We start from the raw sequence: 16,344 nt of genomic DNA on the forward strand, positions 1-16,344 counted from the left end.
ACATTCTGTGATTCTGTGATTCTGTGAACCTGAAACAACTCATTAGATTCAGGTAAAACCCTAAGATTAAGTTTAAAGTAAGGAGGTATAACTTTCTTCATCAGTGATCTGAAAGAACAACTGTATCCTACTAGGAAAAGGCTTCTCTTGCTTTGTATTTGTTCCGTCTGCTCATACTAAAGTCCCAGTCCCAGTACAGAAATATCTTAATCCCGAACAGTCACTTATATATTGGCAATGACAACAAAGAAAATGGAGCAAATAAATGTGAAAACTGAATTGTACTCTCACATGGAAACACAGAATGGGAAAAAATATACCTTTGATTTCATTAGAGAATACTAAAGTCATAAAACCCCATGAAAAAAGAAATTAAATAAAGCAAGCACTTCCCCCAAAACTCCAAACCCCAGGCCTGAAAGGTATGAAAAATTAAGAACAAATTAATTATATTTAGTACGTATGAATTAATCTAGTTACATTGAGACATTAATCTGATTTTGAAATTAAGCATAAACTATTTCCCAGTCAAAAATGAATGTAGTCAGTAGGGTTCTTTAGAAAAAGCAGAAACATAATGATTAAGAATAATCAGCTGAAGTCTCTCAGTATCTTTAAAACAAATGAGAGAAAAAAAATGCAAGTTTTGACATTTGAGTTATTTTAGTCAGATTTCAAATTTCCCAAGATTAACAATCCAAACAATTTGCCTTACGTCAGGAAATAAAAAAATGCCTAGAATCACAAGATCAACTATAAACGATGAATGCAATAAATCTGTTTTCATGCAGTGAAATAAAACCAGAATAGATTTAATATCACACATTTTAAGCTACAAAATTTAAACTCTTATTTTAACTACTTCATATCTAAATGCTTTTGTTCGTGTTTTAAGAGACTGTATTAATGGTTTTATTAAACAAGCCTTGAAACCACCATTAAACATTCCTCTGGAAGGAAACAAAACCATTTAAAGAACAACGCATAAACTTACCTTGTAAAATAGAAGAATAAAGTTGATGGCAAATGCAACAAATAGAGCAAGAAACCTTAAGTTATAAAAATTTCTTGCCAAGTAGTGCTGAAAGTAAAAAAAAAATATTAAAAAATAATTAGAGGTGGCCTGTAACTGATATCAAGATAAGAAAAGTAAGCAGCAAGGTTTCTAAGATGGTAAATACATAATTGTGTTGCCTTCATGCACCAGTTATAATGAGAAAGGGCATTTCTTGACAGCCTATTCTGCCATTTTGGGGTAAACAGGATTAAAAATAGTGGGGTTAAAATTGCAACAGAGAAGATCGTAATACAATATTAAGGAAACTTTCTAGAAGGAATTCTGGAAAAGAATTGCTAGAATATTGGAATAAACTTCTTGAGAAGGTTTCAAAGAGTTCATAATTTGATGTTTTTAAGAACAAATTAAAATCTTATGGAAAATAGAATTACAGATTCTAGAAGTGAGATTATGGAAAACAGGGAGCCTCTAACAGGGAGTTAAAGAGGTTAATCTGTCCTGTTAGACCGAAATAGGAGAAATTCTACACACAAACACTTTATTTATATAAATCTATGAAGTATTAAAAAAAAATCACAAAAGACAATACAGCCAGTCACTAGAAAACTCATGCCAGCTCATGTTATCCTTTTATGATGACATTTCTCCTTTCAAAATAAAAAAAATAGTACAGAAATAAAAATTCAATGACTAATACAATGTAAGAAAAACTTACAAGCATTTTTGTTTGATAGATTTCCAAAGCTTTGAAGAAGTTAGCCATAACAGCCTCTGGTTTCTCAATTTTTTGTCCATGCCTTCTCTTCTTTTTCTTTATTTTTTCCTCCTCTAGCTGCTCAGATTGTACTTCCTTTGCTTTATCTTGTTTCTCACCATCTTCCATGCTAGAAGAAAGGTTATCTAAACAAAAATACCTAGCCAAACTTCTGTATTGTAAATGCATTCATTTAGAAGGAATTCTAATTCAGAAAGTTTGGCATTGAAAGTTAGTTTTGACACTGGGAGAAAAATGATTGTAAGTAAAAGACTCGAGGTAGGCAGTAAATCCAGATTAAAAAAAAGTGACCTTAGTTTCAAATGATGTCCAAGAATAGAGTCATCGAGGGGACATCAAAAGGGTAAAAAGCCAAAAACCAGGCAGAAGTTACTGCACAAAATGTGAAGAGGATAATGTTTGCCAAAACCAGTGACGTATGTGCATATTCAATACGAGCAACATAAAAATGTTAAAAGTTCACATGTACTTTCTTGAGCCTGGGGCTGAAGAAGGGAAATAAAATTTTTGGGATTCGGTTCACAGTATCATAATTGAATCGCAGTATCATAAAATGAATTCATTTCAGTCAAGGCAGTCACTGTTGTTACAGAGATGAATAATAACCAGGAAGTTCGCTTCAGAGGGTTGAATCTTACAAAGTACGTAGAAGATGGCAATCATTCCTCCTGCACCACTGAACTGCCTTTATGAAAATTAATGTATGTAGTAATATGGGAATTTAGTTACTGAACTCAAAAAGAAGCTGTACATGTAAAAGAATGTTGAGGCCTCGAGGTGGTTGAAAGTTTTAGGCATGACAATAAAGAAGTGTGGTTCACTTTATCACACTACTACTACAGTAGGAATCATACGATGGATATCTAAGAATGTGTTTATCTTCTATCAGAAAATGTCCCTGTTGCAGCCTCAGAAATGTAAGCGATTTAAACTCAAATTTTTAAGCTGAAAGCAATTTCAGTGTGCTGTGAAAGTACTTGTGAGGAGAATTAAGCATGGCAGACAAGAGGAGACAACAGGGAATAGGGAAAATAAGTCCAATAAAATAATAAAGGTAGAAAAATATCATGCTTATGGAAAATAACAGGTGAAAAAAGCCTAAAATAAGAAAATGAGTGGCACAGGAGATTTTGGGTGGATTCTTAGATATTTTAAAATTGCTTCACTGAAGCACTGGTGAATATGCTACTAGTGTCTAAATCAGAAGACCAAAATCAGTCAACAAAGAAAAAAAGCCCAGCAGAGATATAATTTAACAAAACTTTTAAAAGGGGTCACTTGACCATTCGAAATATTGAGCAACTTAATGGCACATTGTAACATGGTCTAGACAAAACAACAGTTTCTGAAACTGCTTCTTTTCAAGTTACTGTATTCACACCAAGTAACACCTGTCAACAGGTTCTTTGGATACATGGTACCAAAAAAATCACAGAAGAATTTAAGTGCACTTTTTAATTACCGGATGTGCTCTAAACAATGAAAATAAAATGCTCAACATCCCTGCAGGGATTGAAGAGAGAGACTAATCATATCAAAACCATTCTGTGACAATAACATGCAAGAAGGGGACTTTTTAATTGAAGAAGTGTGTTAGACACAGCCTGAAAGGTAACTGATAGGAAATGAAAATATACTGAACTGTCATAGATAGTGTTGATAGTGTACTTTAATGAGGTAACAGGGGAAAAAAACACCAAACAACAACAAAGACATTTAAATGCACACAAGCGTAAGCATACGTATATGTGTATATATTCTTGTCCATGTAAGACACACGCGTATATACATATGCATGGATGCATACACACACACATATAAAATATACACAGAGGGGGAAAAAAAAGAATGCTTTTCAGATGAGCTACACAAAGTGTATCCAATCCTAAAATATTGAAAATGGCACATTTTAAAAAATTAACTTAGGTAGATAAAAGGAGAAAGATAAATGAGGCTGAAGTAAACATTTTAAACATGAAGCAAAATAGAAAAAAAAAGGAAAAAAAAAGATTTATAGCTTTTGAATATGTAAGAATCTCTAGGAGATCTTTTGCGTGTGCCTGCAAATATTTTAAGGGCATTCATCAGGCTGCAAGCCTACAATGTGACTGCAGGTCCAGAAAGACAGCGTGACCCTTCAAAGTAGGATGCTGCTAAAGCAAGGTAAGCATTTTAAAAGAGTTTTATAAGGCAGTCGTATGTATGATGACTGGACAAATGCATGTATCTGCTGTCAAGTTCACAATTTGAGAACAGATAAAACAGCAGTAATAAAAATGGTTGTGTTAGTCAAATCTTGTGTTTCAATGATGGACTACTGTTGCCTGAAAATTACAGTGGGTCATGGGGAAAGTGTCAATAGCAGTAATGACAAGTTGCAGAGCTTTTTTCAAGACCGGTACTCATTGATAAAGGTAGTTATGGGAATTTTGAAAAAGGCAATGGGCACAGATTTATATATGTGGAATTGCTGAGGGACACAAAAATCAGATTACCATTTTGGTGCCCACCGAGATGGTGTGCCACCTCTTAGGGACTGCATCACTTTTCAAAATCCCGACGAGACAAAGTGTACACAAAGTACTTTGAATACTGAGCATTGCTTGGATTCTTTCTGGCCAAATTACCTAACATTAGGAAGTAGCAAGGAATTAAACAGGAATTAAGTAAAAATAACTTACTCAGCCTTCTCAGCTTCTGCTTTTCTTTCTGATTCGGCTTTTGCAATATCAGAAATCTGCAGAAAGTATTTTAACTGTCAAAACGGATCCATTTAAATAAAATGTTAGTAACTTCAGTTACTCCTTTCTAACAAATGAATAAAATAATCGCCACACTATTCTTATACCACTTTGCACTTTTAAAAAGTTAGAATTTAAAAAATAGACAGATTTTAGCAGTGAAAACTACATTCTTCTGACAGCTTTTTTCAGTATACTGTTATCAATACTGTAACTAGCCCAGTTGATCGAACAATTTAAAGTAATTATACATGGTTATCAGACAGATTATGTGCCCAGCTGAGGATGAAGGTACCTACATCCAGAGCATGCCCTAATACAAGTCACTCACAAAGACTCAGTGCAGTTACTGATTTTGTGGAAAATGAGCATTGGTTTGCCTCATTCCAACTACGAAATGAGGAATGGTATATCATCTGAAAAAGATGTGTGCAATTATCAGATATCACAAAACCCAAGTATTTTGTCATGATCAACTGACTGAATTGAAAACAGACAAATATTTAAACAACTTTTACTTACGCAATATTTTCTTCAAACTATTTATCTTAGGTGGGTTGATGGTTCATTAAACCTTTACTGGCACACCTCACAACCATCTAAGTACGTGTTTACAACATTCCCTTGAGATAAGGAAAAACCAATATACAATTTTACAGATGGCTAACTGCAGCAAAGAACCTGGGCTGTGGATTTCAAACACCTTTAGGCTTAGTGTTGCAAGACCAAAGCAGACTAATTTCAAATGCAGTTTGAATATCTAAGCTTCACTGGAAATTAAAGAGATGCAGGCTCTGAAGTCCTAGATTCATTAAAAGAATCTAAAATGCCTAAATTTGTAACCATTCACTTTTGTAAAAACCTATCCGAACTCTTTACCCTCTTCTCTCAAAGTGCTTAGACACCAGTTGTTTATTGGTACATTGTCCTACATTTCTGGTTAAAACTCAAATACAGTTATCTAAACTTTCCCCCCCACTACTCACCTGGATGTCTATCTCTTGCACCTAAGTAGTGAAAGAATTTATGAAATAGTTTACTAAATTGATCTTGCCTTGCTTATCTCACCTCTTACCTGTGGAATATCATCTAGTACATGTGATGGAAGTGTGTGTAATGCTTCCACAAAGAGTCTTCCCCTAAGATCTCCTAAGCTGGTGGAGGGCAATTCTGAGATCATTTGATGAAGCCTAGTTCTTCTAAGGGGTAGGGTGGGGGAAGAATGAAGAAACCCCTATCCATCCTCTCCATCCCTATATCATATACTCAGTTTTCTCCACTCCATCCTGAAGAGCCTAAACCTACTTTATTCCATACACAAGATTTATTCCATATCAAGTGTTGATATCTTTTTGACCTTCACTGAACCTTTTTCAGTTTTATCACATTCATTTTGAAATGAGGGAGTCTGGTCTTCAAGACACTGATACTTTGGGTTTGTAGAGCACATAATATTCTGAGGTTTTCCTCTCTCTATTCCTCTCTCAACAATTCAAAATTTCAGTTTGCTTTTTTGATCTGTTACTTAACATTTTCATTGAACTGATACTTCTGTACAAATCTATTCCCAAGATTTCACACCCAAGATGTAACAATGAGCTCAAAATCCAACATCTTACATCTAAAATTATAACTTTTCCTCCCGTATGTATCACCTCACTGATTTTCATCAGCTATTTTAGGTCAACTTTACAGTTAGATCTTGACTTTACTGTCACAAATACCTTAGATTTATCAGCAAACTCTATTGGCTTACTACTCACTTTTCTTATTTGTGAACCCACATGGCTTTCAGCATAGACCCCTATGAAACTTCACAGAAAAAACTAAGTCCTAACTATCTTCATCACATACCATTCCATAGGCTATTTTCCCTATATGGTACTGTCATTAACCTTACCACTACACAATTACTTTTCCAGCATATGGAGGGGAAATTCTGTTTCTATCCATTTATGTAAGTTTTATTATCGTAAATGCTTAGGAAAGTCAGTGACTTCCTGAAGGGAATTTCTGATTCTTACATTACTGTTTATTCTTTGAGCTCTACTTAATATTTATATCTAGTGTGCTAATTGGATTACTTAAGCCATATACACAATGTGAATTGCAATTTCTGTAATATAAAATAAGTGTAAACATTATTTTGGTAACTTTCACTAGATAGCACATTAAAGGTAAAAGCTGGATAAATTGCACAGCTGTCTTCATGTTAATGACTCAAAGTGTCTGCATAAACTACTGAGCATTTTTATCAACAGTTACAAATAGATCTGAAATAAATGTATAAATCAAAGTAAAGCGAAGAAAGGTCTAAAATATTTACTCAGCCCTGAAGTAAAATATTTACTTCAATTGTTGTTGAAGAAAATTCAAAAATATTTACTCGGACCTGCTAAGATCTTTAAGTTAAAATAATAATTTTAAATACCAACCACATTACATTTATGCTAAATGAGACAGGATTTTAAAAGACTCTAATTTTAAAGTACACACCTAAAAATGTATTAATAAATAAGAAAAATAAATGGAAAAAAAATCATTTGATCTAAGCAATAAACAAATCTCCGAAAATAATATATGAATGAAGAGGAAATAATGAACTAAGAAGTTGTACAATGGAGGTTTATGTGGAAAATATGTGGAAAGTATAGCATAGAGAGGTGGACTAATCACAAAAAGAAAGATATATTTGAATAATAAGTAGAAACAGATCTGAAGTGCAGATTGAAACATAATACTTTCCAAATATGACAAATGCATTTGAGTTTTGACATTTAGTTCAATCCATTTTTAAAGAGAATGATAAATTATATTTAGCTCAGCTGAGTGGAACAGAAGATATTGTTCATAAAATGGAATAAAAGAAAGATTAGATCATAAACATTAAAGTCACAATGAAATCAGGCAAAAAATTGTTTCAAATTATAGGAAGAAATATATTCTATTGCATGTGATCAATCAAGCATATAGAAGACAGACGATACTGATAAGTCATTATTAAGGAGAAAGTACATTGTAGAAGTAATTGAAAGATACCATGGAAAAATGAGGTATGCAGAATAAAAAAGACTGTAAACCATTTAAATCAAAAACTCTGCCTAGAAAGCGGCTAGCAATTTTTGTTTTGAATAAAGCCCAAATGAACAGTAACAATTATTTACTGCAGTGAAATCTTAAAACACTGGGCTGAATTTTTCTTCTGTTTGTTTTTAAGAGAGCACAGATTATAAAGTATGTTTTTATTGAGAATATTTATTAATTAGCTAACTGGCAAATAATCCAGTTACTAATAGAAAATTTAGTAATATATTTGTAGTATTATTATTTTCTGCAAAGAAATAAGAAATCTCTTTAACATACCTGGAAGCCTTTTTTCTTACGAGCTGTGTTTTCCAAAGATGACTGGATGTCTGTACCAAGGATTTCTGCAATATCTCCAAGTCCAGCTTCATGACCATGTTTTGAGCCACCATCTTTCTTTGTATGAATACCAAAAATGTCTGAGATTATGTCAGCTTCTCCCTTTTCACCCTTCACAAACTGCACAAGTTCAGCTCTGATGCCATGCTCGGCACCTTCAGCTTTTTCTGCTTCCATAACATCATCGTGGATTCCAAACTGTGTCGGGTCAGGCATGTCCCCTAATATTTTAGTAACTTTAATGTTTTTGGCTCCTTCAACCAGGCCGCCTCCAAATACAGTGCTCCAAAGAAACTGGAAAATTCCCCACACCATGGAAAAGAACAGTTGGAACATCCCCACAAACAGAATCCAGAAAAAGGAGAATAACACTTTCACCATCTCTTTTACTGTCATCTTTCTAACTTTCCTGTATTGTTTCCTTAGGTTCTTCACAGTAATGATTTTTAAAAAGTTGGCAATATTCTTCTTCACTGCAACACAGGCCAATGCAAAAGCTGAAGCAGATTCCAGGGACTTTTCTTCTTCCTCATCACCCCCAATGTCCACAACGTAACAGGGCTCTGCCTCTTCCTCTTCCTCAGGCCTCTCAGATGAATCCATTTCAGAGATCTGAGATGCTAACTGCATTTCAAAGATCGTGTCTTCACAGAAATTCACAAAGAGTTCCATTTTTTCTTGCTCTCCACCTTCATTTACAACATCGAATATGAACTGCCTTTTGGATTCCTTCACCTGTGGCTTCTCCCACTGCATTCTACTGGATTCACTGATTTCAAAGTAAACTCTTTCTATTTTCTTGGCGCCACCCATTATTTCAATACGGCCAAGGTATGGTTCAAAGTAATTAAGAACACTTTCCGCAGGCTCAAGTAAGCTCTGAAGGCGTGAATCATTAGGCATGTGCTCTGAAAGGTTTGTTAGCAATACTGCTACGTTAAATCCAATATCTTTGGCTGGTTCATGGAATCTCTCCACAAAATCAACATAGTTAAACATATCATTTTCATCAGTTTCTGCACAGGAGAGCAGGAATTCAATCTCTGACTGTATGTACTGTTTTTGAGCTTCCATTGATTTCTGGAATTCCTTCTTTGAAATTATGCCTTTACCATCTGGGTCATGCTCTTTGAAAGCATCTGAGTTAGTCAGATCTTTTAACTTGAGGAACATGTCAAAGAACTTCAAAATCATTTCTACATTGCTAGATGATTCTACAAGCGTGTCTACCATTTGTTTTCCAATAGTTCCATTTACAACGTTACCTAAGTAGTGTGTTAAAACAGGAAGTTATTTGGCATCGCTACATTTTAAATTTCATATTAATGCTGTGAACAAAACAAAAATGTTCTTAAAACTTTGTAATTTTTCTTTCAACATGCTCTTCTGTAGCAGCCCTCTTTTTCATGCCTATGTATATTCCAGAATAATTGTTAAATAAATATGAAATAAGTTTCTTCCTGATATTACATAAAGGAAATTAAAAACAGTTTAGAAAGATTAACATAATTATTATACTTTACATTTTTAAGCTGAGACAATCATATTTGACCATAAGGAAAAAGAGGTCCAACCTTCAAGCAGTGACAAGAGCATCACTACCATGTCCTTTAGCAGATCTAGCAGTTCTTTAAGCAACTCAATCTGAGCAGAGTCCTGTAAAAGAATGGAGTAAAAGGTTAGGTTTTCTTTGTATTTATCTGGAAAATTAAATACATTTGGAAAAAAAACCAGTATGCAGGATGGTCATCTAAATGTATTTCACATTCTTCAGCAACAATTCATTGTCATTTTATTATAACTACTATCAGTAATCTTATACAATACGTGGGCAACTTACTACAGCAGAGGTATTAATACCATCATGATAAGCTTTAATAAAGCATTAAGCAGTACTGAAGTGCAGGTAAAGGGTAGCAAAAACTCACAAAATTGGTTACTGGCAGAATTCATCTCAGAAAGAATCTATCCTTTCTGACTTCACAGGGAATATTTAATGGCATAATGCATTACCACTCAAACAGAACTAGAACTGTTTAGATTAACTACAGAACGCGGTAAGTCTAACATGGGTTTGTGACTAACATTAAAGACCTAAAAGCTGTTACAAATCCTCAAGATTCTGATGTGGGAAGAAATCTTGTGAGTAACTTAGAGGATAGCAGAGGCAGTGAATAAGAGTGAGGAAATTGCTCTGCACTGTTGCATTCAGTGCCTGGTGGCTTGAGGGTATGGGTGCATTAAGCAGAAGTCACAAAAGAACATGGAAGCGTGAAACTGTGAAGTGGGGTGAGGCTTCACAATGCCCTGGACAGTGAAATGAACTCTGCCTGCTGCCCTCCTGCTTAGTGCCTCTGCTGAATTAACTGGACAAGTTGACTGACTGTCACATTCCCTCCCTCTTTGAATCTTTCCCAGCTTTTCTCTTGCTCTACTTAGCTGTAGCATGGAAACCATGCTTTTAATGGTGCTTCTGCTCTGACAGATCATCAGGTTTTGGCAATGTAGAGGAAAGGACCAAACCGCTACCTTCATTATCAGAAAGGTAAACTGGAGTTGGAAGCAGTGAGTTTGATATTAGAAGAGGTGAGCACACAGTGATGATTAATGCTAAGAGGAGTGATACAAAGATGCCAGTCCTGAGATTCAGTCTTGTACCTTTACATTACAATAGGCCCATGCACAACCAATGAGTATCAGCACATTAACTGCTTTACAGCTTTCAACATTCACTTGACTGTAATTTACAAACATAGGCAAAGAAGAAAACGTACTTGACTATTGAAAATACCTGTGAAAGTTTCATCTGCATATTGGCAAAGACATGAAGAAAGCCAACAACTGCATCCCACAGCCTACTATGAGCCAGACTCTGTTGGTTACCTATGCAAGGGCCCTAAAGAAGTTAAGAAAAAAACCCCATTTTTTATTTATAGAAAACAAACAAACAAAAAAACAAATAAAATTATTTGCTTTCGTAAGATTTCTCCCTGAAAAAAAATTTAAAAAGCAATTTCAGGCTTCCATCAATCTACATAAGGAAGCTTCCCAGGGTCTCTTTAGTATTGTATCATGTTAAGTGTACAGACATTCGCATGTCTTACTATTAGTTATACCGGGCCAGTGATTCCATGAAGTTACATGCTAAAGTTATAGCAAAACTAAGGAAAATAAAGCCGAAATATGTACATATTTATGATAGGACATAGAACCTCACTGTTAGTACCCTGAGCAAAATATTTTGTTTACCTGGATATATTCTGTAAGGGAATTGAATATCTGTTTGGTGACAGCCAAAGCTTTAGAGAAGTTACGTTGTCCTGATTCATCAATGACATCCTTTCCTGAATAGTACCAGTAGAAGTCACTGATTGATTCCTAAGAAAAAAACAGCAATGTCATGTTTTCCAATTTTGGACTCTGTATGCAGTATTTACTGCCTGCATTTGCATCACCAAAAGTTGATTCAGTAGCAGATGAAATCTGGTATTTCTGTGTCTATCTATTTCTCATGATATTAACTTTTTGCATTTTTATCCAACTGCGCCCCCTTGAAAACCGAACAATGAAATAAATTAATAAACATCTATTTTCACACAGAATTTTGAAAAGTCATCTATTTTAAAAAGAAAGAAGAGATGAAGTAAATTAAATCAGAATTCTTTATTGTAGATATTCCTGAAGAGAGGAATTTTATATTTTATTCCAGTAAAATGTGAATTTGTAAAAATGAAGGAAAGGTACATATGTTGCACTGCATTTTCTTCTGTTTTTTTCCTCACCTGAAGACGCAAGAGATAGTCAACTGTACTAATGATAATATTCACTGTTGTCGTGTTGCCCATCTGAGTACGCAGGTAATTTTGAAAATCTGTAATAAGAAGTGATTTATGCTTCATTGATATGCATAGGAATAAAAAATACAATGTTACTCTCACATTTTCATGAAGACATGGAGAATACATTCTTTTTAGGTACCTTGTTGGATACAGATGTTTACGTGGTGGAAACTGAACTACAGTAGATGACAATGTAAATACAGCCAAGGAAATGTTATCCACATCACTTGCAATAGGCTTTACTATTAAAAAGTTGCATAAAACTGAAATTACATTCAGACCTAAAAGTTCTTAGTTTCCCCTCAGAAAACTAAGTGAATTAGAGGAAAAAACCCATTAGAATCCATTCAACTCTGTTTAAGAACAGACTGATCACACATTTTCCCCAAAATTAAGTCAATTCACTTACCATTGTTGTGTCCTTCACAGAGCAGTTGTAAAAATCTAAATAGATCTCGAGTAAATTCATCATGCTGCAATACTTTTTCACCTTTAAAATATATAAATACAATGATTATGTGACAACCATTATGATTAAATATGCAGAACACATAAACTTAACAGCAACCTTTAAAAGTAGAATTCTAATAAAAAACAGTATTATAAAAGCATTAAAGCAATTTAAAAGAAACAGACTGATAATAATGAAAAGAACAACTGAGACAGGAAAAGCAAAGCCAAAATATTTAGCACTCCAATGCATCTATGGTTAAAAAACAAAACAAAACAAAACAAAACGAAACAGAAACCAAAACCCAAGAAAAACAAGAAAGCAATAGGATATATATCTAATAAGTAAATGGTTAGTAGTAACTAAAATCATGCCTTAAACATGAATGACAGTTCTTTAATAAGCATCAAACTGTTTATCCAAGCTGAACACACAACCTGCTGCAGACCATAAAGCTAAACCTAAAAATATCTAGTAAGATGCAATGAAAGATTTCTCTCCGTATTTGCAACACAGTTTTGCAACAATAGTATCGAAAACTGTAAACCCAAACATACCACGCTCACGAACGATGACTGTGGATCAAAGAAAAATAACAAGAATACAGGATAAGAATATTGGAAGTTACAATGATTTTCTTTAAAATTACTGCTAAAGATTTTTTAAATATAAAGTATAATCAGAACTCAAAACCTAGAATTACTTGTAGTAAGTTTATCGACAGAAACCTCAAGCCACAGTAAATAATAGTTCTAGTTAAAGAAGGAAGCACAGATAATGTTTTAAGCACTACTGAAATAAATTTCATTCTACTTACGAGTTCCTTCTTCAGTAACCATTCCCAGGCCTTCTGCTTTATTTTGCCTCTCAAATGCATTCAAGTCAAGAACACTTATATTGGAAAAAAAAAAAACAAACAGGAAAAAGTACTATAGTACACAATAGAAAATTATTTTCTTCTAGAAAATCTCTGGAGGCCTTCAACAACTAGTCTTCACAGAATCACAGAATGACAGAACTTTAGGGATTGGAAGGGACCTCAAAAGATCATCCAGTCCAATCCCCCTGCTGGAGCAGGAACACCCAGATGAGGTTACACAGGAAGGCGTCCAGGCGGGTTTTGAATGTCTCCAGAGAAGGAGACTCCACAACCTCTCTGGGCAGCCTGGTCCAGTGCTCTGTCACCCTCACTGAGAAGAAGTTTCTTCTCAAATTTAAGTGGAACCTCCTGTGTTCCAGCTTGTGTCCGTTACCCTTTGTCTTATCATTGTTTGTCACCGAGAAGAGCCTGGCTCCATCCTCGTGACACTCACTCTTTAAATATTTCTAAACATGAATGAGGTCTCCCCTCAGTCTCCTCTTCTGCAAACTAAAGAGACCCAGCTCCCTCAGCCGCTCCTCATAAGGGAGATGCTCCACTCCCTTGATCATCTTTGTAGCCCTACGCTGGACTCTCTCCAGCAGTTCCCTGTCCTTCTTGAACTGAGGGGCCCAGAACTGGACACAATATTCCAGATGCGGTCTCACCAGGGCAGAGTAGAGGGGGAGGAGAACCTCTCTCGACCTACTAACCACCTCCCTCCTGATACACCCCAGGATGCCATTGGCCTTCTTGGCCACAAGGGCACAGTGTCTTAACCCACTGTAACATGCATTGCCTCCTATTTTATTTAATATGAATATTAAAAAAAAAAGCTTGGGATGAAAATAAGGGTCCAGTGTCCAGGCCATGTCTCATCACTTACCTAACTTCACTTCCAGTAATGTCATTCATGGTTCCATGTATAAATGAAAAGTGGAAAAGGAACCTGAAATATTACTCTTTATATTGACTTAAACCTGCCTGCCAAAAGGACACTATTGCAGTTATTTCTCAGTCAAACTGTTTTCCACTAGGTTATCACTATTATTTCTACTATATTGTTACTGTACATATTATGCATTATTATGTTATTCAGAACACATACGGAATCTCTGATTCCATATTCAGAAGTCATATATGGAATCAGAGCAGTCAAAATACATTGATATCTGAATTTTCTTTTGCTAACTTGGCATAGCCCAGCATGTGGAATAGCAGATGATTATTCTCATCACCCATTCACGATGCTTTCATTCAAACAGTCCAAATATAATTCTATGATTATTTTTTCCAATTAAACAGCAATGAAGTCACAAATTCTACTATCTAGCAACATCATTAAAACGAAAAGCCATTTTTAAAGAATAATTTTCATTCTCTTGCCAGTGTTCAAGTCATTTTATCAAAACCTTTTTTAATGAAGTCCTGACTGATGTGCATACACAGTTGGTAATGTCATCATGCAGGTCATGTTTGAGCAAATCCTTGCTAAATTGTTCTACATAAATGGAAAAATCACAAGATAGATGTTATTAATTAGACTGCAAATAGTCAATGATAAATTCTGCAGAGGAGGTCTCCATTCCTTCCACATTTTTTTCCTGTCTTCATACAGCTTCTCCACTTCTAGTCTACTCCTTCACAACCCTTCTGTTGCTGTGAAAGGTAGAGAACAGGAGGTGTCTACTGTAAGCGTAATCAGAAACACCAACAGATTTTCATCTTCTTTATGGGAGTCCTTTACCTTAACTGTTTTGAACTTCTGGTTTATCAAGGGAATGGACTACTATAGTCTCACCAGCCACATGCCATCTCTAATAAACCTGATACATATGCCGAGGATTCAGATGAACAGACAGAGGTTATGTAACTCGTCAGAGATGTGCAGAAACTGAGAGCTTAGTAAAGGTCCACTGGCCTGCATCTCCTTCAGTGATGGCTTTTCTCCATCCTTAGAACCACCCAGACAGAAAGCTTGATGGATCTGAGACCAGTAAAGGAGCCATTACATTTTACTTCTCTGCCTCTCCAAACTAAGCCTTCAAAGGCATACTTTGCTTTATTTTTTCCTTTGGAATACTCTGAAAGATTAACACACCACGTGTCTGATCCACAAAAATTTCCCACAAGAGTTCTACAATCTGTGACTCCTGTAATTTAAATCTAACAAATCCACCTGCACTAAGCAATAAGCCACCAACCTGAATAAAGCTGAATCTGTAGTAATATAATTTATGCTTTTACCTGCAGGACTGCATCAAGCCAGAGAGACTTTGAAAAAATCCAGCATCTTTTTTCTCCTTCAGGTAGTCTAGCATTTTCTAAAGGGTATACATTTGCAGAGGGGAAAAAAAAATCTATATTAAAATTATATGAACTAACAACTTCCTGAACTACAACTCAAATTACAAATCACTGACAAGCAATAATATAATTGTTATTGTACCAAAAATATCCTGATATTTCTTCATTATTTAGCTTAAAATTAAGTGCACTAAAATAAAACCACAACAGAACTTCACTAAAGTTCACAGAATTACTTGCCTCCTTTATACAAGCAAGACTCACAGTAGTTAGAAATGTCTTACCTGTTGTACTATGGTATTCCCACCATTTAGAATAGCAATACCAAGTTTTAGTGTTTCAACAACCATGGGTCCTGTATGTCCTGTCAAAACAAAGATACAGTCATTAAAACTTGCAGTTAAGAACTATTCAATCAGAAAAGCAGTCTGGAAATTTTACCTAGTATAGTTGTTATCAACATTTATTTTGCATCATATACACCATATACAAGTTGTATATGATATATGTCTGTTAGGTATGAAGGCATAATACACTATAGATATACGTATAGCTTTATACCTATGATATGTATATCATGTATACTTTTAATACCTCACAAGACATTACCTTTGCTTGCACTAATCATCTGAAGGACCATCTCCGCAGCTCCACGATCATGTAAGCGAGCTTGCTGATAGAGAGTTCTCTGCTTTTCCATTTCTTTCTCCTGGGTTTGGGAACAAAAATGAGAACTGAATACAGACTGGAACTGATTCAGGAAAAATAGGAAGATGAGAAATCTGAAGTTGTTGAAGGCCATCTGCCTCAATAATTCATTGGTTGGTTGATTTCAAAACTTCAGAACACACCTAGATTACATGAATTCATTTTACATGAATAATCTAGTAAATCAGCTCTATACACACTGTGTTATTCTTGCAGTTATTTT

The 16,344-nt window shown here is 34.9% G+C and overlaps 1 protein-coding gene across 1 annotated transcript; it reads right to left on the minus strand.

Moving 5' to 3' along the window:
• Nucleotides 1-994: 994 nt before the first annotated feature.
• LOC104541297 (ryanodine receptor 3-like) lies at nt 995-16,122 on the minus strand (the record flags this gene model as incomplete). The annotated part of the gene is made up of 15 exons (XM_010185327.1): nt 995-1,081; nt 1,734-1,902; nt 4,475-4,548; nt 5,521-5,541; nt 7,898-9,222; nt 9,532-9,613; nt 10,749-10,853; nt 11,207-11,335; nt 11,740-11,828; nt 12,206-12,286; nt 12,805-12,822; nt 13,065-13,138; nt 15,354-15,430; nt 15,698-15,777; nt 16,023-16,122. Coding segments are annotated over 15 exons (2,511 nt in total), but the record flags the coding sequence as incomplete, so codon positions are not given.
• Nucleotides 16,123-16,344: the final 222 nt, after the last annotated feature.

Source organism: Mesitornis unicolor, unplaced genomic scaffold (assembly GCF_000695765.1).
Source record: "Mesitornis unicolor isolate BGI_N332 unplaced genomic scaffold, ASM69576v1 scaffold44405, whole genome shotgun sequence".
Taxonomy (NCBI): Eukaryota; Metazoa; Chordata; class Aves; order Mesitornithiformes; family Mesitornithidae; genus Mesitornis; species Mesitornis unicolor.